At 39.4% G+C, this 25,021-nt stretch overlaps 1 protein-coding gene across 2 annotated transcripts; it reads left to right on the forward strand.

The window, feature by feature from the left end:
* Positions 1 to 24,699, forward strand: zdhhc13 (zinc finger DHHC-type palmitoyltransferase 13). 2 transcript variants are annotated; one of them, XM_036586251.1, is made up of 17 exons: positions 1 to 153; positions 2,084 to 2,301; positions 10,379 to 10,501; positions 10,707 to 10,784; positions 11,122 to 11,266; positions 11,909 to 11,973; positions 12,083 to 12,245; positions 12,675 to 12,800; positions 13,939 to 14,072; positions 15,570 to 15,670; positions 16,814 to 16,938; positions 18,409 to 18,471; positions 19,065 to 19,158; positions 19,300 to 19,383; positions 19,916 to 20,073; positions 22,272 to 22,369; positions 23,009 to 24,699. In XM_036586251.1, exons 1-17 carry the CDS (start codon positions 130 to 132, stop codon positions 23,184 to 23,186), a joined length of 1,977 nt encoding a protein of 658 aa, XP_036442144.1. In that variant the 5' UTR covers positions 1 to 129; the 3' UTR covers positions 23,187 to 24,699. The 2 variants fall into 2 exon arrangements, with proteins under 2 accessions (XP_036442144.1, XP_036442145.1); XM_036586252.1 differs by having other exon boundaries at positions 23,042 to 24,699.
* The last annotated feature ends 322 nt before the right edge of the window (positions 24,700 to 25,021 follow it).

The raw sequence follows: 25,021 nt of genomic DNA on the forward strand, positions 1-25,021 counted from the left end.
TCAGAGCGGAGCGTGTGCTTCCGTCTCCAGGAAGTGGTGAAAGTACGGCAGCGAGTTTTGGGATTAAATTCGTACTAATTATTAAATGAATGATAAATTTGGTTAAACGGATATAAATTTGCAGGACTGATGGAGTGGGAGCAGGACGAGGCGGTGAGTATGCGCTGACTCTGCGCAGTTCAGCAGTAAATAAGATATTACTGAGTGTTAGCCGCTGAGCTAACGCTGATGCTGATGCTAATGCTAACTAGCTGCCTTAATGCTTATGCGAGATAAATATAGACTTTATTTTCTCTGATTAATTCTGTATTGTATTAAATCTAATAACAGACTTGTTTCACAGTGTGTTTAAGTTGTGTGTGATGTTACTGACGCTACAAAGCCAAGCTAAGTTAGTTTTATTTTTCGAATTGTCCGTTCCACCTTAAATAGCGCAGCAGTTACATTCTGGCGCCTGAGCCACCGCTATGTAACTGCTGCGCCATTTAAGGTGGAACGGACAATTAACCACCAACCTCAGCCAACCTCACAGTTTCTTTGTGGTTAACAGCCAACCTCAGTTTCGTTGTAGTTATTATCAGTGAGGTTTTTTATTCGCTCATAATAGTAAAACAGTAATATTTAGTAATATTCAAATATTGTAAACGCACGCTCTAGGCCAATTTATTACTATTAGATACTGTTGATTATAGTATTTATCATTGTGTGCTTGCTCTTCGGGGTAATAAATGATTTAATAGGTAAAAGACAGTCAGTTGCATGTAGAAAATAATGTATAAATCCACATGACGTTGTAATTTGTATATTTTTAGAACTATTTATTATCCTGATCATAATTATTATGGTTTGGATTTACTAAGCTTCAGTGACACACAAAAACCTGGGTGTAACTGCACAGATGATGTGATAAACACAGCATCTCAGAGAGAGAGAGATCACACTGACAGATGCAGTCATCAGTAATTTTTCACACTGTTATCTAGAAGCCCTTCTGTGAAGTATATGGGGCTGTGCATTTTGTGCATATTTTTATTTTTAGGGTTAGAAACCTCTGATCTCTGTTTGATTATATTAAATCTTATATATTAAATGATTCTATCTTTACAAAACAATCAAAATCTCAACCTTTCTCAACTCAGTTTGGTTTGACTACTATGGTGCAAAATAATGTTTAAAAATACACTGAATACACAAATGTAACTACACTGTAGTGAATACTGACAATACAAAACTTATACATTTCAGTTTAATTTTATGTTTGAAATAGCCAGAGACATTTTTTTTGCCCGTAAGAAATGACCAAATTCTTTATGGAGTATTATTATAATGAAGTATAATCAGTTATAACCAATTCCAGTGTTGATGCAATTTAATTCAGATCAGTGCATCACTAGGCATTTTGCACCCCTCATACATATTATTCAGGAATGTTATTTAAAACTTAGACTAATCAATTTTATTTTCAGCAGTGGGTGTTTGTTAACCTTGCTAACAGCCAAATCTTGATAATAACATATCAAAAGACCCATATTTTACTTTTTAAAATGTTACCTTTTATTTAATTTTAATTCTCACCCAAGGCTAATGAGGGTTGAAGTATCAAAAACAGCCCAACATTTAACATTTCTACATGATAATTTTCTGAACTCTCTTTTTCTCTTTCAATTAAACAGGCTGTTTTTGTTACTACACCTTTAAGTAAGCCTTTATGTAAATGAGCTTTTTACTGATTGACTGCCCTGTTGTGCCTCATCCAGAAAGCGGCCTGGGCTGAAACACTCCTTATAACTTCAGTGTGAGTGGGCAGGGCTAAACTGCTGTAGCCCAAGCAGGCGGATATATGTAAAAGCCTTAGTTTTTGTGACATCATAGAAACAGTAAATTCAAAATAGGCCGTTATTGCGGCTGCATCTGTATGTGTGCTGGAAATGTTTGTTCAGTGTTTACAAACCACATCACTATACTTTATTAAAAAAAATAAAGTGAGGAAAGTCAATTTTTCCATGATACAGGCCCTTTAATCAGCAGATGTCAGCAGCTGTCGGTTTGTGATTGGCTCATATTGAATGTGTTTCCTCTGCAGTGTCACTCTCATGGACACGGGCACATGAATGACGGCTGCCATGGACACGGTGGGCACTCCCACAGCCACGGGCCGGGGGGCATGGCGCACGGGTTCATGCCCGGTTTCCACGGGCAGTTCGTCCAAAGGAGTGACAGCATGCTGGACTCCACACAGCAGCCCAAAAAATACTTGCACATCGACGACAGCAGCAGCTGGGACATTGTCAAGGCCACGCAGTAAGATCTGCTTTATGGGTGTAGCGATTTCAGAGTCTTTAAACCTTCCTTACATGATAAAACCTTTAAAGCAGGTCTGTCGATCCTGCTCCTGGAGCTCTACCACTCTATAGAGTTTAGCTCCCCCCCTAATCCAGCACACCTGATCCAGGTAATCAAGGTCTTCAGGAGCACCTGGTGTGCCAGTGTGGGAGATCTCCAGTAGCAGAATTGGGCATCAGATCATTTGAAGAGCTTTTACTTTGAAGGCTTTTACTGTTTTTAGTCATTTGCATAAATTAAATTGTGTAATTAGGGAGGCACCAATCATGATTTTTTAAATATTTTTTTACAGTCAAATTGGCCTGTTTTTTGGCTGATACTAATTTTGGAAAAACACTGGCATTTCTATCAGCCAGGTGTGCAATATAAACAACATTGTTTACTCTTTAATGGGCAAAAGTGGCATGTAAAAATTTCAATTTTATATCAGTTGCCTGATTAAATAACATGGATGTAATAAAATGCTGTATTGAAATTGAGGCAACTGGCTGTTTATCACAGTGAGTCGTGTGTAATTCAATCAATCTTTATTTATTATTTACAGTTTAGCTGAGTATATTACAAAAAAAGGGACTGAAAAGAGTAAATGTACATTTTTGATAGTAAAAGTATAGCAAATAAAATATGACCGAGAAATTATAATTTACACGGTACAAAAAATAAAACGTTAAGATGAATAAGACAAATCAGGATAAACAATTAAAATTATTAAGCATATTAGTAATAAAAAATAAAAATCTGTAATAAATGTAAATAAATAAAGCTGCTGTGAGGTTAAGAACCTGTGCTTCGACATTGTGGTTCCAGTGTAACAGCAGCATTCAGATACAGGCCGATTCCTCTTACCTGCCTCACCTTATTCACCTCACACACCTGCAGCACAGATCAGATACATTCACACTAATAAACTGGCTGATTGCTGATTCCATATTTTGAGCAAAAATCTGCTGGTTCTGGTTCCTAAACTCCTTCATTCTTTTAAAGTCGTGATGCCCAGCCTAAATGACACTTTTTGTGTCTGTAACGACCAACTGGGAACAAGATCTAGAGAACATTCGGGAACAACTTTGGCATTCAGTATGCACTTCACAAACTTAAAAAGTTGTTTTTTCAAGAGTTTTTTTAGTAAAGAACATGGTTCTAAATGGGACCATGAACACTTCAAGAACCTTTTGCATAATTAAAGGGTTCTTTGCATGGTTCTATATAAAATCTTTTTGAAAAACGTTCTGTAAAGCACCAAAAAGTGTTCTTATGTTGTTACAAGCTTGATATCATAAAAGTAAAAGAACAGTTTTTGGTGCTATATAGTAAAGAAATGGTTCTACATAGAACCATGAACACTCAAAGAACCATTTGCATGATTAAAGTGTTGTTTGCATCATGAAATCTTTTCTTAACATTGATGGAGAATTTGTTGTAAATGGTTCTCTATAGAACTTTTTTTGAGAAGGGCTCGATATAGCATCAAAAAGGGTTCTGCCATTGTTATAATGTCAAACTTGTCACAATAGAAGAATCCTATTTGCAATATAGATGCAATATAGAACCTTTTTCTTTACTGACAAACCCTTGAAGAACCATGTGAGGGAGGAAAGTGCTGTCTGAAGCGTGGACCTATTGTTGTTTATTAATTTTAGCTGGACTCTACTTAACTGAGGCTTTGTTACCCCCCTCTGGCACAAATATGAACTGCCCTAAACATACTGTTTATTGTGCTGTGAAACAGAAATTTCTTGATATTAATTCACAAGATAATTTATTTCACGCCTCAGCTCTGGGGTTCAGATTCCTGCAGCCTGCGGTCTGAGAGCGGAGCTGAGCGGCGGCGCTGATATGTGCAGTTTAACCCTCTGCTGATTATTTCCAGTCTTTAAATGAGTTTACTGTACACACACGGATTATCTCCAGTGATCTCCAGGCCTCGTCTGACTCTGGTGTAAGTATGTGTGGAATTAGTCGGTTCTGCAGGTCCTGCTACTGAATGGCCACCGTGGGTGACGTTCACCTGAACACAAAGCTCCGATTGTGCAGAGGCAGTTAAGGCTGCTTTTCCAGTCTTTCAGCTGGAGCGTCACTCTTGATCTGATCCATTATCAGCGCTCACGCTTCCTCTGCAGGGTGTGACTGAGTGGAGCGCAGTCCTGTCTTAACCGAAACATCACAGCGCTTTTATGAATTTTTTTTCCTGCATGTAGTTTTCAAGTTTGAATTTAGAACCCGACCAATAGGAACACTTATTCACTATAACTGATTTCAAAATCAAAAAAAGCCAATGATATCCTCATAATAAAGGATATAGGTAGTGTGGGCACCTGAGCACATTAAGATGTAAGAAATAAAAAAAATTAAGATATAAGATATATTACAATAATAAAGATACAATTAAAAGACCTTTTACCTTGGCAATAAGTACATGTCTGCTTGTAAAATCACCACATACAGTGCCCTCAACAATTATTGGCACCCCTTGTTAAGATGTGTTAAACGCCTTAAAATAAATTCAATTTTTATTTCAGAAGCATAATCTCACACTGAAAATTGTAGAAAAATGTAACCTTTAACTCAAGTGAATTAAAAAAAAATCCCTGACTAAGAAATCATTATTTTTCATAAAATCACCTGGTCCACAATTATTGGCACCCCTAAAAATTCCTAGAAAATAAATGTAATTGAAGCATTTCTGTCATTTCTGCTGTAGTTTCTAAAGTTGATCAGAGTATCTAGGAACCTTTAATAAGTAATTCATCACTTCCTGTTTCCTTGGGGTATAAATATGACATGACACAGAGGCCTATTTTTCTTATCCACTCTTCAACATGGGAAAGAGAAGAGAACACACCATTCAAGTAAGGGAGATGTGTGTCGACCTTCATAAGTCAGGCAATGGCTACAAGAAAATAGCCACTTGCCTACACCTGCCCATATCTACAGTCAGAGGCATCATGAAGAAGTTTAAAACAACTGGAACAGTGGCAAACAAGCCTGGATGAGGACGCAAGTTTATCTTGCCACCACGCACAGTGAGGAGGATGGTAAAAGAAGTAAAAAGTTCTCCAAAGCTCACTGTTAGAGAATTGCATCAAAGAGTAGCATCTTGGGGTCACAGAGTCTCCATAACAACCATCAGACACTATCTACATGCCAACAAGCTGTTTGGGAGGCATGCACGGAAAAAGCCTTTTCTCACTTACAAGCATAAATGTAAACGCCTGGAGTTCACTAAGCAGTAGTGGGACTTCAACTGGGACCGTGTGCTTTGGTCAGATGAGACCAAGATAGAGCTTTTTGGCAACAAACACTCTAAGTGGGTCTGACATAACACAAAAGATGAGTTTGCGGAAAAGCACATCATGCCCACTGTGAAGTATGGGGGAGAATCGGTGATGCTGTGGGCCTGTTTCTCTTCGAAAGGCCCCGGGAACCTTGTTAGGGTGCATGGCATCATGAACTCTTTGAAATACCAGGACATTTTAAATCCAAATCTGGTGGCCTCTGCCCGAAAGCTGAAGATAGGTTGTCACTGGGTCTTTCAGCAAGATAATGACCCTAAACATGTGGCCAAATCTACACAAAAATGGTTCACCAGACACAAAATCAAGCTCCTCCCGTGGCCATCTCAGTCCCCAGACCTCAACCCAATTGAAAACCTGTGGGGTGAGCTGAAGAGGAGAGTGCATAGGAGAGGACCCAGGACTCTGGACGATTTAGTGAGATTGTGCAAAGAGGAATGGTCGAAGATCCCTCTCTCTGTATTCTCCCATCTTGTGAAATGTTATAGGAGAAGATTAAGTGCTGTCTTGTTGGCAAAAGGGGGTTGTACAAAGTATTAACGTCAGGGGTGCCAATAATTGTGGCACAGATGATTTCATGTAAAAGAATTATTTCTTAATGTGGGATTTTTTTCCCACTGAATAAATGCACTTGAATTAAAGGTTGGATTTTTCTCTTTTATTGCATTGTTGTCCTATATTATTTAAAAAAAAAAAAGAATTTATTAGAAGCCTAAGAACACATCTTAACAAGGGGTGCCAATAATTGTTGAGGGCGCAGTATAATTACAATTAATTATTATAAATTTAATTCACATTGACTGATTTTTGTGGAGGAACAGAAGAATGGAACTGAAAATGAAGCTGACGTGCTTGAGAGCTCCAGCCTCAAAGTCACTCACTGCAGTAAAAAACAAACTAAAATGACAGCAAGAGTCAGAGATCACTTTAGAAATCTATGAGTCAGGAGGAAATGAACTCCATTCTAGACTCTGTTACTCTGTGTTAAGTTACTCGCACAGTTATTATTAATCTTGAGAGTGTTTTCCTTTCAGGGGAGACCAAGATCATGACTGTAGCCCAAAGTTTTTGGGAATAGGGCCCCTTTCACTTTGGGGATAGCATTACAGGCAGAAACTTGGAATAAAGGGGTGACAGTTAAGAGGTTTTAACCAGTGACAACTGAGTACTACTGTTAGAGCTGATCAGAGTAACAGTGAGAAACAGATCTGAGAGAATCAGTCAGTGTTACAGTAAAACCAGTAGAATCACTGCTGTTAGAAAAGAATCACAGAAAGGATGAGAATTAAATCCTGTACAGTCACATAAACATGTAGCTACCAGAACAGCCTGTTTTGAATTCATTGTTTCCATGATGTCGCAAAAACCAATGCATTTATGTGTATCTGTCTGTTTAGGCTACAGCAGTTTAGCCCCGCCCACTCACACTGACGTTATAAGGAGTGTTTTACAATACAGGGCCAATCAGAAGAGAGCTCATTTACATATATCAGGCTTAAAGGCACAGTAACCAAGTAAAAGATCCTCAAATGATCTGATGCCCAAATTAATACTACTAATAATAATATTAATAAAAACATTAATAACACATGACTTTTATATAGCACTTTTCAAAAACCGAAATATTCCTAAATCATGTCAAACTTTAAAGTGGGGTGGTCAGTCCTGGTCTTGAATGTGCGTACTGCTTAAAATCAAGAGCTCCAACTTCATACACCTGTCCGAACCAAGACTGTGTTGAGTCAAGTAGGTGAAGCAATGGCTCTGATCAAATAGTTCAAGCCTGTGCAGCAGCAGCATCATCAGGGTCAGTTCATGCAGGTGAACTTTACACAGTGTCGTGGTGGGTTGCCGTCGGCTTCAGCAGACGAAACAGTCTGAGAACACGTTATTCACGTCCTGTTGTGAAGCCTCACTGAGGAACTGCAGTCACTTGTTTTCCCATTTGCCTTAACTCCATGGCCAGGGTCCACCGGCGGGCCCAAAGTTTTATTACACACCTCTTTGGCCTAAGAATAGGTCAGCCAGTATGCACTGAAGTCGAGTAGTTACTGAATAATAGGCCTTAGTATGTAATAAGCCTGGGATTTTAAGGGGTTAAATAATGTGTCTCCTGATTTGTAGCTCAGTGTTTTAATGCTGCTGAAATGGCTGTAAGTCTGCTGAAGTGAAGGTGCTGTCTTTTACACTCAGTTGAGCTGACTGTTGATTGAGTGTCAGTTTCCTGGTTCTGAGTGGAGATGTGTAGGTTTAGAGAACGTTAGGGTGTGCCTCAGTGATGGGGTTAAAGAACAGTTTAGCTCAAACTTGGATACACCTTACCTGTATAGAGCAGCTTTATCTCAGTTCTGACCTTTCTGCACACTCTCAAAACAGATTAGCTAAAGATTTGTTTAAAATAATCTGTAATGTCAGCATGTATCGCAGGCAGGGTGTTCAGAGCTTAAATACAAGGATGTGTTCTAAACACACACTCAGACATGCTGTGTTGTTTTGGACTAAAAATGCGGATGCAGTTCAGTTTATCAGTTGATTTCATTTACCAGGTTCACAGTGCAAACGTCAAACACCAATTAACCAATTTTTCAAAATTCCTCCATTTGAGATGTAAACAGAGTCATTCAGAGCGGTTTGGTGTGAAATGGTTGATTGTAGAAACAACGCAGGACTGTTCTATATAGCACCAAAATAGGTTCTGCTATTGTTACAAAGTCAAGCTTGTAACAGTACAAGAAACCTTTTTGTTGCTACATAGAACCATATACAACACATTCTCCATCAGTCTGAAGAACCATTTCACCTACAGAGAACCATTTAAGCATGCAAACAGTTCTTTGAATTCATGGTTCTATATATAAGCATTGTTTTTACAAAAGAGCCATATTTTTTAAGAGTGTACTTAAAACAAGTAAGAAAAACATCTAGAAATAAGTTCTAATAAAGAATCTCAAGGTGAGAAATAATACACATTTAGACTAGATGTAAGATGCTAAGATATCATTTTTCGCAGTGTACAGTAGTCCTGGGCAATGGGGTGGCTTTGCCTCACAGATGCCCCTTAATTTAAGTAAAGGGAATCAGTGACGAGAAGTCAGGAAATAAAAACCTGTGTTCTCCTAACCTACATACACATAACTTTACTGAAAACAACACGTTCTGGCTGCAGTATTTATTTATTTGTGTCTTTTCTGATGATATATAGAGTTTTTACTGACAAAAACACATTTACTGCAAAGCTAAACTGTTTTAAAGAATATTCACAGCTGTCTAAGACTTCCACACAGTGCTGTGGATCCCAAATCAGTGAACCTGGACTGAAATGTTGTGCTGGAAGCTGGTTGACTATTATATATATCTGTTATATATTTTGCATTTATGATGAAGTAGCACTGGCCTCTTTTCTATATTTTCTAATACAGTATGAATGTAGGGGGCACTATGACGATATTATTATTATTGTGATAAATTGCTTTGCAATATGCTTTTCTGAGCATGTTGTGTATATAGTACTTCTAGAATGTGAACTTCTACATGTCTCATTACAATATATATCTATATCTATGTATCCACTTACTATATAGGTGCACTTTGTAGTTCAGTTCTACAGTTACAGACTGTAATCCATCTGTTTCTCTGCATACTTTGTTAGCCTTTGTTTGTAACCCTTTTACCCTGTTCTTCAGTGGTCAGGACCCCCATGGACACTCACAGAACATGTACTATTTGGGTGGTGGATTATTCTCAGCACTGCAGTAACACTGACGTGGTGGTGGTGTGTTAGTATGTGTTGTGCTGGTGTGAGTGGATCAGACACAGCAGTGCAGTTTTTAAATACTTTGTACACTCACTGTCCACTCTGTTAGACACTCCTACCTTGTCAGTCCACCTTGTAGATGTAAAGTCAGAGACAGTAGCTCATCTGCTGCTGCACAGTTTGTGTTGGTCATCCTCTAGTCCTTAATTAGCGGTCACAGGACGCTGTTGGCTGAATATTTTTGGTTGGTAGACTATTCTCAGTCCAGCAGTGACACTGAAGTGTTTAAAAACTCCAGCAGCACTGCTGTGTCTGATCCGCTCAGACCAGCGCAACACACTAACACACCACCACCACATCAGTGTTACTGCAGTGCTGAGAATGATCCACCACCCAAATAGTACCTGTTCTGTGAGGATCTGTGGGGGTCCTGACCACTGAAGAACAGGGTAAAAGGCGGCTAATAAAGTATGCAGAGGAACAGATGGACTACAGTCTGTAATTGTAGAACTACAGAGTGCACCTATATAGTAAATGGAGCTGATAAAATGGACAATGAGCATAGAAACAAGGATTATCATGTCATAATGTTATGTCATAATGTTATGCCTGATCGGTGTGTATATATATCACACACACACACACACACACAATTAGTCCTGTTTGGATTAAGTGCGGCGCAGTGAGTGAAATGTTGAATATAAATCATTAAAAAGTCTGTTTTTATTAATATTTTTAAAATATAGCGCTGCTGGGTCTTCATTGTCGATTCCGCTCATCAGATCAGTGTGTGACGTATCATGTATAGTGCATACATGTATATTTCTTGAAGTATCGTGATATTGTGTTTTTGCCATATCGCCCTTCTCTGTGTGAATAAATACAGACAGGATATTCCAGCTGTCTTCAAATCAGACACCAGCTGAAATGTTTTCCTCTTATTGTGCAAATACGCACTCCTCACGAAGTCTGTGTGCTGTGTTTGCAGGTTTGGAGCGCTGGAGCGGTGTAAAGAGCTGGTGGAAGCTGGTTATGATGTCCGGCAGCCGGATAAAGAGAACGTTACTCTTCTGCACTGGGCCGCGATTAATAACAGAGCAGATCTCGTCAAGTAAGAGATTCCTCTCTCCACAGTCCTGCTGCTCCCTCCGGGTCAGGTGCAGGGCTTCTAACTGCTGTAGGTTGGAGACCTTGGAGCTAAAGTTATTGAGTCTTTGCTGTTTTATGTTGTAGCCGTGTTCATTTGTTGTTTATCTACAGCTCAGATGATGTATTGAAGTCATACTGAAGCGTGCTTGTGTTCTGTTTCTCTCCAGGTATTACATTGCCAAAGGTGCGGTGGTTGACCAGCTGGGCGGAGACCTGAACTCCACCCCAGTCCAATGGGCTATAAGGTCAGTATCTGTATCACAGCTGAGTTATTCGTATTACATGCTGAATAATTTGTAGTAGTTGCTGAATAATTCATAGTAGACGCTGAATAATTCGTAGTAGATGCTGAATAATTTATAGTAGACACTGAAGAATTTATAGTAGGTGCTGAATAATTTATAGTAGATGCTGAATAATTCATAGTAGATGCTGAATAATTCGCAGTAGACGCTGAATAATTCGCAGTAGATGCTGAATAGTTTGTGGTAGATGCTGAATAATTTGTAGTTGACGCTGAATAATTTATAGTAGATGTTGAATAATTCATAATTCACAGTAGCTGCTCTGTTTATCCTGTAGACAGGGTCACCTGCAGATGGTGATCCAGCTGATGCGTTATGGTGCTGACCCCTCATTGGCTGATGGGGAGGGTTACCGTGGTCTGCACCTCGCTGTGCTCTTCCAGCACATGCCTATAGCAGCGTACCTGATGGCCAAGGGACAGGTGAGAGACACGCACGCACACACACACACACACACACACACACTGTTAGAAGTAAAGGTTCTGTGCAGGTACATTTTTCGTTCATTAAGGTACAAACAGTGTAAATGTTCCCTCAAAGGTACAACAGTGGTTTTAAGGTCCAATTGTAAATTGTGAAGTTTTTCCAGGTCAAAGTATGTTTTTGTACCTTTTCATAACCTAATGACGGGGTGTGTGGAGTCAGTACAACTTAGAAAATATCATTTCAATAGATTATGGTACAGTTATGTTCTCTGACAAAAGGTACTGAGGGTTGAGGGTAAAAACCCAGTGACAAGAGGGGCACTGCCCCAGTGACAGTTTACTACCTTTATTTCTGAGAGTGCACACACACGCACACACACACATACTCACTAAACACATTTTAAGCAATTTTAAGGATGTTAATATGACTGATGGTTCATAATCCTGCTTCATTCTTATTATTTTTGGTTCACTATTAGCAATAGTATCATTATGGGGTAGTTTCTTCTAATCAAAGTAGGGGTCTACAGTAATATAGCACTTAGAGTCATTATTAAAGAAGTTTTTATATGAGTGTGAATTTTAAAATCCTCCCTGTTGAAGATACTGAAAGGCTGTGTGGTGTGTGTGCTGTTACAGGAAGTGGATGTCCCAGACTCAAACGGACAGACGTCGTTGATGCTGGCTGCACAGAAGATCATTGGGTAAATAAATAGAACTCTTAATGTTATCTTATGTTACGTGAAAACCAACTGTACTTATCTCCATGCTGCTCTACTCTCACACGCTGTGTGTTTGTTTCCCGTTTTCCAGGCCGGAGCCGACCAACTTCCTGTTGAAGTGTAACGCATCAGTAAACGCGGTGGATAAAGTGAACAGGAACTCTCCACTGCACTGTGCCGTGCTGGCGGGAAACGTGGACGCAGTGCACATCCTGCTGGAGGCCGGAGCCAGCGTGGATCTGCAGAACGCTAATGTGTGTCCGTCTGCCTGTCTGTTTATCTGACTGTCTGTCTGACCATTTCTGTCTGTCTGATTGGCTGACTACTCATATTAATCTATCTATCTATCTGTCTATCTCTCTGTCTATCTGTCTGTCTGCCCATCTGTCTATCTGTCTGTCTGTCTTGTTTATTTGTCTGTCTGTCTATCTATCTATCTATCTATATATATATATATATATATATAAAATTTCTCCTGTCTGTCTCTGTTTCTGTTTCTGTTGTCTGTTTATCAGTCTGTCTATCTGTCTGTCTGTCTTGTCTATCTGTGTGTCTACCGTTTTTTGATCTGTCTGTCTTTGTATATATCAGTCTATCTATTTTTTGAAGCTGATATTATGCAGATGTATCCCTGCTAATACGTGTGTGTGTGTGTGTGTGTGTGTGTTTGTGTGTCTTTACAGGGTCACACACCTATAGACCTTGCCCACCAGGTGCATAGCCCCCTCCTGATCCACATGCTGAACGTGGTGCAGAAAGAGCGCATCAAATCTAACTCCCCTTGTCTGAGAGTGCTCAACAAATACCGGGTATATACGCTCCTTCGCTCGCTTTCTCTCTCTCTCTCTCTCTCTCTCTTTTTCTCTCTCTCTCTCTCTCTCTCTCGCTCCGCTAGCTGTAATGATGTTATAATGTGCAGCAGCTGTTTTAATTCTCTGAGGAATATTTAACCTTAAGTTAAAAACTGAAGGTGCAGGTTTTCTCTGAGTGTTTACTGAACTCTGGAGTCTCGTTAGCTGAATAAGCATCTCACTCACTCTCTGACCTTCACTCACAACCGTGACTGTTTCTTTGGAGCTACAACGCAGTGTTTGTTAATCCTGATTGTGATATTGACCTTCGCAATACTGATATCACAGAAGGATGCTATATGCAAATGAGCCAATAACCAATTACAGTCTTAGAAGCTAGACTTCTGCCTATCTTTAGAGAGTCTGGGGGTTTTGTTGCTCATGGCGGCCCAGGACCACCTACTGTAATAAAATAAAGTGCTACAACAAAAACACCTGCAGGAAACAAATTGGTTTATCGCCAGCAAACACACAAAGATATGTAGTTTACTTGCTTCTCAATTTTTCACAGAAAACTGTTGACTGACTTTTAAAGGTGTGATGGCATGATCTGTGTATGACTATTAAAACCAGTGACTGTATCTCACTGTAAATTAATCGTCCGAGTGCAGCATGTGTAGCTGTTTACAACATTATGTTTCCAGAAGTGCATACACACAGACGTACAGACAGCTACTCAGAATGGTTCTATATAGCACCTATAAGGGTTCATAACAATAGAAGAACCATTTGGTGCTATATAGAACCATTTAAAAAAAGGTTCTATATAGAACCATCTACAGCACATTCTCCATCAATCTGAAGAACGCTTTCATAATGCAAAGAACCATTTAAATATGCAAATGGTTCTTTAAGTATTCATGGTTCTATATAGAACCATTTTCTTTACTAAAGGACCCTTGCAAAACCATCTTTTTTATTTAGTGTTGCCTATGTTTGAACTTAGTCACAGCTGGTGTAACCAGCCACTGATCTGTATGGTGCAGCTGTAGTGTGAGTTTATTGAAATTGCAGTCCTGTGTTTAGTGTGTGTGTTTAACTGTGTGTGTGTGTGTGTGTGTGTGTGTGTGTGTGTGTGTGTGTGTGTGTGTGTCAGGTGTGTGTGCAGTGTGTGTTCAGCGTGTGTGTGCTGTGGGCAGTGGGAGCTGTGTTAGATATGAACTCTGAGTCGTGGCTGCTGAAGGGTGTGCTGCTGGCATGTATCCTCGCCGTCATCAACCTCACCTGCAGGTACGTTACATTTTTTTGCATGAAAACATTTCATAATCATTATTATTATGAACTATTTAGTAGTTGTATCATCCTGTCGTTCAGTCTTGCAATCTTCCTTCCTTTCTTTAATGCTTAGTTAATCATACATTAATTACATGGTCAGAATATGCTTAAAGCATTAATAATCATTAATTGGACCCGTTTATGACTCTTTTAAAGATGCACCACATATTGTCCATTGTATCAGCTCCACTGACCGTATAGTTTCACTTTGTAGTTCTACAGTTACAGACTGTAGTACATCTGTACTACATACTTTGTTACCCTGTTCTTCAATGGTCAGAACCCCCACAGGACCCCCACAGAGAAGGTATGATTTGGGTGGTGGGTCATTCTTAGCACTGCAGTGACACTGACTTGGTGGTGTGTGTTAGTGTGTGTTGTGCTGGTGCGGGTGGATCAGACACAGCAGTGCTGCTGGAGTTTTTAAACACTGTGTCCACTCACTGTCCACTCTATTAGACACTCCTTCCCTGTTGGTCCACCTTATAGATGTAAAGTCAGAGACAATAGCTCATCTGCTGCTGCACAGTTTGTGTTGGTCATCCTCTAGTCCTTCATCAGTGGTCACACGACGCTGCCCTCAGGACGCTGTTGGCTGAATGTTTTTGGTTGGTAGACTGTTCTCAGTCCAGTAGCAATACTGAGGTGTTTAAAATTCTAGCAGCGCTGCTATGTCTGATCCACTTGCACCAGGACAACACACACTAACACACCATCAGTGTCACAGCAGTGCTCAGAATGACCCACCACCCAAATAATACCTGCTCTGTGGTGGTCTTGTGGGGGTACTGACCATGGAAGGACAGGGTAACAAAGTATGCAGAGAAACAGATGGACTATAGTCTGTAACTGTAGAACTACAAAGAGAAACTATGTGGTCAACGGAGCTGATAAAATGGACAGTGAGTGTAGAAACAAGGAGGTGGTTTTAATGTTATAGCTGAGCAGCGTCTATCGTACTACTTAATACACTTAAATATATATTTGTACATTTATGAGAAGCATTTACAGTGTTTCAGTCATTTGTATGTTACTCAGTAAATGGTTAGTAATTTAACTTTCATTAACAAACTATTCGAAAATGATTAGGTTGCTGTTTATATAGGGGCCTGTTTTTATCCACAGGTTAGTTATTGCTATTAATCTGGCACATTCACTTATATAATCACAGTTAATTCTTAACCCTGTTCTACAAACAGTTTGTTTGGCTGTTTGGTTACACGAAAAGTTAGAGGGAAGTTAAAGGCAAATGTACGATGAAAACTTCAGGTGCAGTTTTATTCACCACCACAAGATGGCACTGTGTGCATTGTTATTAAAGGCATGTACTAATGCCTGAGTGCATTGATCAAAAGAATTGAGCTTAATTAAGTTGCTTGTTTCGCTTTGGCCGCAAGAAAAGTGACGTTTAAGTTCCGTTTGTGAGTGGTCTGTATGTTTGTGTGTGTGTAGGCGGTTGGCAACCGCAGCAGTTCAGGCCCTGATTCCCTCCACAGCTCTCATCGCCTCTATATTCTGGATGCTGGTCACTTGGTGTTTCTGGTTTCTGCCTGATATCCTTTACCGGCAAACTCTGCACATTTATTTTAAGGATGAACAAACTAGTCTCATGGTGTGAGTTGCATGCAACATTAGCAACTCAACAGCAAATATTTACACAATATATTCAGTTACTTCACTTAGCCTGACTAGCAGCTTGTATTTTTTAGTCCATTGTCTCGCTCTCGCTACATAAAGTCATCTGTGACCTGCAAATTTGCAGCTTTTTTATTGTGTTTTTGTATAACTTTTAAAGCTGTCACTGGCATCCTTTATTTTTTTAGTTGTCTATGACCTTTACTGTATATTTGAGCTTTTTGTTCTGTGTATAATGAATAACTTGCCTTAAATGTAGGTATTGTGATATAAATTGTGATATAAAAAGAGTCTGTTTTACAGTTTCTCATTAGGTTGAATGAATTACTGACTCTAAATGTAGGTATTGTGATATAAACTGAGTCTGTTCTACAGTTTCTCATTAGGTTGAATGAATAACTGGCTCTGAATGTAGGTATTGTGATATAAACTGAGTCTGTTCTACAGTTTCTCATTAGGTTGAATGAATAACTGGCTCTGAATGTAGGTATTGTGATGCTGTAGATATTGTGTTACTTCACTTAGCCTGACTAGCAGCTTGTATTTATTAGTCCATCGTCTTGCTCTCGCTATATAAAGTTATCTGTGACCTGCAAATTTGCAGCTTTTTTATTGTGTTTATGTATAATTTTTAAAGCTGTCACTGGCATCCTTTATTTTTTTAGTTGTCTATGACCTTTACTGTATATTTGAGCTTTTTGTTCTGTTCTACAGTTTCTCATTAGGTTGAATGAATAACTGACTCTAAATGTAGGTATTGTGATATAAACTGAGTCTGTTCTACAGTTTCTCATTAGGTTGAATCAATTACTGGCTCTAAATGTAGGTATTATGATATAAACTGAGTCTGTTCTACAGTTTCTCATTAGGCTGAATGAAGAACTGGCTTTAAATGTAGGTATTGTGATATAAACTGAGTCTGTTCTACAGTTTCTCATTAGGTTGAATGAATAACTGCCTCTGAATGTAGTTATTGTGATATAAACTGAGTCTTGTGTTGGTTGTGAATGGGATTTTTACGAGCTTGTCTCTTAGTTATCCTGCTTAACCTCACTGCCCACATGGTCCCAGTGCTTCAGTGCAGGTTTTGTTCACCCTCACTGTGACGTCTCTGCTGTATTATTTCTTCCGAACATGCCGGACAGACCCCGGGGTCATCAGGGCGACGGAGGAGGAGAAGAAGAAGGTAAAAGAAGTCAAAGTATGTTTATATAGCGCTTTTTACAACAGGCATCACAAAGCAGCTTTACAGAAAATTCTGGACCTGAGCCCCCATGAGCATCACCAAGAAAAACTCCCTGAGAGCAAGAGAGGAACCTTGAGAGGAACCAAGACTTAAAAGGGGAATCCATCCTCCTCTGGTCCACACTGGGTAGCAAACAATAACACAGGAGCAAAATGAGGATTAGGTTTTACAACCTATACATTAATGAACTACGTTAACTGGAACATTGAATGTAGATGTAGAGAAAAGGAAAAAAATAAAATAGAAACTAAACTGCTGTCACTTTATTAATCTGAATGTTTCTGATTGGTTCCTCTTTGAACTGGAGTGTGTAGGGCTGTAAAAAACTCATTTACTGCCGGTTCGAAAGAATGTCATTAATTTTTTTTTTATGTAAAATATAAATCAGTAAATCATAGTTCTGTTCTTTACTCATAGATTAATTACCTCATTTGTAGCCCGATTAACCCTCTGGGGTCTGAGGGCATTTTCATGATTTTTGCATATATTTTTAAATTTGCATTTAAAGGCTCTTGTATACAACATGATGCCCACATATTATATATCAAAAGTATATATCAAAATATTGTTCAGAACAGTCTCAGTTCTCTCTACAGTGAGGCGCTTTTGACCAGGAGCACTGTGTACAGAGATATTTTTTCAGATAAAGCTGAAAAAAAGGAATCTAGTTTTAGAAATTCTTAACATTTCTTGTGAAAACTTCATCAAGTGGATGAATTGTTTTGCTGCTTAAAATTGTGTTTATTGAAGTCTTAGGTACAGAAAAGTAGTGGAATGTATGAATAAAAGCTGTAAACTCTCTGCACGCCATTTCATGTGTCTGTTGGACTGAATAAAGGGTTTCCGGCGTCAGTCCTTAGTGATTTCCTGAGTGTCCATTGGTGAGTTTCACACAGAATGTAGACGGACACATGAATCCACCAGTTCCACACGGTGAGAGGCATAGTATGTGTATCTCAGCCCCTCTTCATAGCCTCATAACTCCGGATGTGAGTCACATCAAGATAAGATGGAATGGAAAGGGCGACTCTACAGATTCAGGAAGTGTTTGAACTGGATTTCTGAGCTGGATTGTCACAAAGATATTGATAGGAATACAGAGAAACATCGAAGTTGACACACCGGCACGTTCATCGACCCTAGAGGGATAACCGTATACTACAACCACAACTTCTACTGAACTGTGCGCTTATTATGTTTATTTCACAAAGTTTAAATCCATGCTAGCATTGTGTTTGGGTTAGGGACTGTGTCAAAATTACAGACAAAAGTGTTGCTATTAAGATTATTTCTAATTATTGCGCTGTGTTTAAAGTAAGTGTTAAGAGTGTGATGTTTTCTGATTAAGAGAGTTCCTTTACCGTCACAGACATATAGTGTGATTTTGATTGGTTGTTATTTTGCCTATAGAACATTGTGGTTTTGGCTGAAGCAGGTTGTCTGGACCCCAGAATTTTCTGCACGTCATGTATGGTGAGTTACTAATGTAGATTTTTAAGATGCTTTATCGTTTTCATTAATAACTTTTTGTCCCTCACATATAAAAATCAAGCCACATATGTTGTATGTCTGGTTTCTTCAAACAGAAATATTGTACTTTAGAGCAGACCTACGATTATCTATGTCTCTCTCTTAATGCCACAGCCATCACTCAAAGTTTTGTCTATGTAATACGCGATTTCTTCTTCCTGTAGTGTATTACAGTCTGTCAGAATGACTGCGTGGATCATATGAACATTATAGAGCGCTTTTTAAATGAAACAATAGAAGCCATATCGTCCCCTACACTTCCTGTAGTGTATTACAGTCTGTCAGAATGACTGGATCATATGAACATTACAGAGCACTTTTTAAATGAAACAATAGAAGCCATATCGCCCCCTACACTTCCTGTAGTGTATTACAGTCTGTCAGAAGATGCTTTTTTCAAGTAAACAGTAAATCAGAATCAGTGTTATCAACTTAATTGACTTATATCCATGATGATTCGTACAGCTGTGTTTCTCTGTATCTCTGTTGCTGTATGTAAATACCTATTTGGTGTATATTGTGTATTTTGTGTGTAGATGAGGAAGCCGATGAGAGCTCATCACTGTTTCATCTGTAACGCCTGCATCGCCAAACAGGACCACCACTCCATCTGGATCAACGGCTGCATCGGTAACCATCAGAATCAGAACACATTCACTCTCACTCTCGTGCTCTCTCTCTCTCTCTCTTTTTCTCTCTCTCTATCTCTGTCTGTCTCTCTCTCTCTTTCTTCACCTTCTCATTTGTTTTTCTCTCATTCTCTCCTCATAGGTGCGAGGAACCATCAGTTTTTTGTCCTCTTCCTCATAACTCTGAATCTGCTGGGAGTCTGGATGTTTTACGGCAGTATTAAGTGTAAGTCACAGATATTGCTAATTAACAGCTAAACTGAGAACCTGAGTGTCCAATTTATTTGACATTCCTTACTTCATAGCTACACCAAGTGGCCACTTTATTAGACACACCCACCTTGTGCTTCCACTAACTGGCCACTTTATTAGAAACACCCACCTTGTGCTTCCACTCACTGGCCACTTTATTAGAAACACCCACCTTATGCTTCCACTAACTGGCCACTTTATTAGAAACACCCACCTAACTGGCCAGTCAGGTATATGTTAAGATTCAAATAAAACATAGGAAATGTCTTTTACACGCTTTATTCCATAACAGCTAAAAAAATGTTCATGTGAATCAGCGTTAACTTAGCACTAACATGTTATTAGAAATCCCTTGCAGAAACTAGCATTATTGTAGAGGTTTTTTTCTTTTTTTTTTTTTTTAAACATTGTGTTTATATGAATGTCTCTCTCTCTCTCTCCTCTCTCTCTCTCTCTCTCACACTCTCTCGCTCTCTCTCTCGCTCTCTCGCTCTCTCTCTCTCTAGACTGGTCGAATCACTGCATGGCCAAGTCTTCAGAGCAGAATCTGTGGGGTTTTGTGACGGGGCTGGTTGGATGTTCTCCCTGGGTGCTCTACATTTTCTGCATGACGTTCTTCCATGTGACCTGGGCCTCCATCCTACTCACTCACCAGCTTTACCAGGTCAGCTCAGATCACCACAGCGGTCAGTTCACATGTCACTCTGCTGGGAGAGACAGTAAAGTACAGAGTGTCTGTAGTTCTGTGTTCACAACTTTGCATTGAAAAAAACATAAATCCGCACCTCATAGTGGTGCACGGCAAACAGCGGCATAAAGCTACGCAAGTGTTGCTGTGGTGACAGTGTTACTAGTGTAAAGGATTATCAGAGGAGAGCTTTATCAGTGTAGATTGTTTATTTAAGGTGGAGAAAAGGAGGCACTCTGCACTCTTTTATTTTGTGTTCTGTAATACCGAGTTCGTTTGGAATTCAACAGTGAGACATTTGGCTTGTATGGCTCCCAAAAAATCTGTGTCCACTTTATGCCACAGCTGCGGTTGATGGCAAAAGTTGGGACTATTGAACTCTTGACAGAGCGTTCTGCTCACCGCTGTCGTCTGCAGAATGCTGCTGTTTGCAGTGGCAGAATTTTCTGTAGCGGCTCCTTTTAAAAAGAATGAAATATTCGGCTTGCTGTCATCTGTCTACCACAAACATGTGAATGCAGCATTAGGGTCATAAACAACATTCATATCATGGATTAGATCAGTTCCATTTATGTAGGGCCTTTGACGAACTCTAGGATGCTTTACAGAGAGATCAGAAAGTAATAAAATATATAATCAACAATAAATAAAACAACACAGAACACATACACGCACACAAAACTCTACTAGCTAGCTGTGGAGGTTACAATAACCAAAGTAGAGAGTCACTTAGCTAGCCCGGAAAGAGTCCTTAGCCATGGGTAAATCTCACTCCACAACTACGGTGCGTCACACAGGAGGCCAGCCCTGGAAGCCTCAAAGGCTGCAAATGTCCTCCGCCACGAAGGGGGAGCGTTTTCCTGCAGCTGAACACCGCCAATCCAGGCAGCCTCATAGCTGCAGTGCAGTGTCACCCAGGTGGCCGGCCCGAAAGGCTTCCTAGCCATGGGGTGGCGCTGCTCACGCAGCCGAACACTGCCAGGCCAGGCAGCCCCACAGCTGCAGTGCAGGATTATCCAAGCAGTCTGCCCAGGCAGCCACATCCCTGCGGTGTCACATCGATCAGGTCCCCGGTCCAGGCAGACTCGTAGCCACAATACGTCACTCAAGCAGCCGGTCTAGGCTGCATCATATCTGTGATGTAGCGTCACCCAAATAGCCAGACAAAAAAGCCTCTGAGTCACAGGTGGAAGATTACTTTCGGCCGATGTGTGTGTGTTCCAAACAAGCAAAAGTAAAGAGAAAAACCTCAGTGGCTGTCAATATGTTGAGATAAAAGTGCAGTTTTTTATTTGTCTTTTTTGCTGGAGTTGCCCTTTAATGCAGAGGTTCAGATCTTAAAGTGGTAGATATTAAATCCCCTCTCACTCCGAATGTGGCTGCTTTTATCTGTGCTGATGTACTGCAGTTCATGTTTATTAGAGATCCTGAACAGCTCCACTCTGTTTGAGACATGGCGCTGAAGTCAGCCCCTCTGTCTGTCAGCTTGAAACTTTCCACTCCACCTTAAAAACCGATTTAAGGTGGAGTGGTAAATAGAGAAGGCAGCTTTACTATTATATTTGAAATGTCTTGGGCTGATCCACTGCACGCATTTTAGACTGTATTGTTTGATCTCTCATCGTTAAACGTTGTTAGTCGATCACATTGTGAATGTAAACAGAACATGGTCTGTATGTTCTGTGTTCGGCTGCTGGAGTTCCTGCTGCGGTTCTTGTTCTCTGTAGCTTTAATACGGACCCTGTGCTCCTCTGAGTGCAGCTCTCTGCTGTGCTGATTGAGCGTTTGTGTGTTGAATAATGCATGTGCTGCATTCACTGCGTCCGCACCCCTCATCATTCTACACACACACTTACACACACACATGTTCAGAACGCCAGCCCAGTTTTACAGCACAGACTTATTTTGGAACACAAAACCGCTCAGCGTTAAGGCTTTCATTTTCACGACTAAAGAACCAATTCACGTTTTCTTTTGCAATGTGATTTTTCTGCTGTTTATTTATGTACATATGTGTATGTGTTATCGCTTTTACTGTAGTATGTATATTTACACACACACATGCTGCAGTTTGTGTTTACATGATAGATGACTCTCTTTTTTATCTTTCTCTTTCTCCTTTCTGTTTTCTCTCTCTATTCCTTTATCTTTCTCTCTCTCGCTCTCACTGACAGATTGCATTTCTCGGTCTAACAACTGCTGAGAGGTCGAGTCTGATGCTCAGTCAGAGGAAGCTCCCTCACTCCTTCTCTCTCAGACAGAACCCCTTCAAGTAACCACACTTGCCTCATTTACATAATTAACACAATTAACATAATTTACCTATTGATCCTAATAAAGAGAGATAGAGTAATAATTCAGTAGCAGCTCATCTGACTGACTAAACCTGAGGATCTTTAGATAAAGATGTCATATATTAATTTAAATATGTGGATAGATTATTATATTAATAGTCTGATTATATTTATAGTCTTATTAAAGTTGATAAAACTTGATATTCATATATATATTCTGTTATTAAATATCACACACACCTGTCTGTTTTCTCTGATATGGTACACAGACACATCTCAGGTCTTCTGTGGTTTTATATGGATCACTGAAAGTTTTCACTGCTACTGGCTTTATGCAGATTTTAAGGCACAATTTCTATTTGTATGCTGGGAAAAAATAAAACATAAATGTTGCATGTGCCGAAACTTGCACAGGCAATATTTTATGTTTCAGATTTTCCCCAATATGTTAAATTAATAAAAATAAAAGAATAAACAGTAACTGTGTATTAAGATGTGCAGCAGTGTGTCTCTGTAGGGGAATTGTAACTTATTTACACTAAGAAAATCAACACATACATGGAATTTGGTCACTTTTGTGTTAAACTGTTCACACTGTTACTGAGGTAATTGTGTAGAATTCTCTCTCTCTATCTCTCTCGCTCTGGAAGCCGTGGAGTGCTGAAGAACCTGGTGAACTTCTTCCAGCTGCGTTGCTGTGGTTTGTGTAAGCCGCTGGTGCTGGACTGGACGCAGGAGTTTCCGATGGGCCTCAACAGAGACCACCCGATGTTCAACAGCATGGACCCCGTCTGACCCAACAGAGGCCCCCGACCTCTTACCAACTTCACATTTGTCAGCCTTTCGGCATAAAAGACTGGACTCAGATTTGGGTGGTTTGGTACGTTTAGCATCTTCGTCTGTATTTAACAGGAAGTATGCAGCCTGAATACGGTCGAGCTCATGAAGGTCCTGTTTGCCTTATAAACTCTCTATAAAGGCTCTATATGAAGATGATTGTTACTACAGACATAGATGTATAGAAATATATATATATATATATATATATATATATATATATATATATATATATTGGTATATTTTGATCTGAAATATTTTGTAAGCATTGAAACAGTCAGCTGTTTCATGTATATAAACTCCACAAGTGCTTTTATTATATCGAGCCTTTGCTTTTTTTATATGGAAATAGACCACTGTCTGCAGACTGGAGCAAAGTCTGCTTTTTTCACAGCTTGATGTCAGGAGGATGTAGATTTTTGCACAATTCAAAATTAAAATGATTAAGATCAGAGTTCTCTATAAATTGCCAAGTATTTTCTTTTTTTCATTTCCCTCCAACATTTTTACAGCTTTGCCTCTGTCTGGCAATATAAGGATTAATGATTCATTTGAAATCAAATTGGCAAGTTTTTCCCTCCAAAATTCACAACCCATACTTTTTTACCGACCATCAGAGATAACGGCTGCATGGAAAATTTTGGCACATCACAATTTTCTTATAATTTGTTCATGGTAAAATTGTGTTTAGTCACTGCTATCATTATTTTTTTCTTTCCCCTTCTAAAGGTTTCACCTTAACACTCCAACGAAGAGGCCAAGGTGCTTATAATCATGTTAATAATATTATCATAGATTTGGTCTTACACGATTTACGCATAATTTGTTGATGATAAAAAGGATTTGTCCACTATGATCATTATATGTTCAGCTGAACTGTTGACCTCGGCTCTAAACATTCCTACTGTTACAGTAATGATGTTTTACTGTGACAGTAATAATTTACTGTGTAAAAGATTAATACTGGCACAAAGAAACATTACCATCACAGTAAACCATCATTGCGGTCACTGTAAATCTTTACAATGATGGTAATGACGTTTTACAGCGATGGTAATGATTTACTATGACAGTAATGACATTTTACAGCGATGGTAATGATTTACTCTGACAGTAATGATATTGGTCTTTGACTATCAGCTCCAGTCTCAGTGCAGCTCTGTAGGCCTGGAGTTTATTACATATCGCAGAATTTCTAAGCCAGATACTCAAGCCTGTCCTATAGGAGAAGAGTAGAGTTCAGGTGCATTTCTTTTGGACAGTCCTCAATTTGGGTGTAAGTCATCTTGCAAAACTGAGAAATCCTGCTTTGTGAAATATCTCCCAGAATGCTCTGCTTTATTTTCCTGTGAACTCAGTGACTTTGAATGAGTTTCTTTCTCAGTATATGTTGTTTTTCCACAAACAGGGAAGAACTTTGTGCTGTACTCAGTTCTATTCTTGGAATAAAAGCAGCTGTTTTTGTAACTCATTTGTGGATGTGTTCTTTCTGTCTTAACCCCCATTATATTATGTATATCAGCATATACTATGAATTATTTAGCATATACTATGAGTTATTCAGCATCTACTATGCATTATTTAGCATCAACTATGGAGTATTTAGCATCTACTATGAAATCAGTAGTATCCAATATGAATTAAAGTCACATAATTATCATTTTGGTCTTTATAATTTTTATATCACAGAAAGCACAACAATATGCAAATGAGCCCTATAAGCAATTAGTGTGCTGTCTTCATCCTGACCGTCCACAGCTCCAGATGAGTTTGTGTGGGTGTTCTGAAGAGCC

This window comes from Colossoma macropomum, unplaced genomic scaffold (assembly GCF_904425465.1).
Source record: "Colossoma macropomum unplaced genomic scaffold, Colossoma_macropomum, whole genome shotgun sequence".
NCBI classification, from domain to species: domain Eukaryota; kingdom Metazoa; phylum Chordata; class Actinopteri; order Characiformes; family Serrasalmidae; genus Colossoma; species Colossoma macropomum.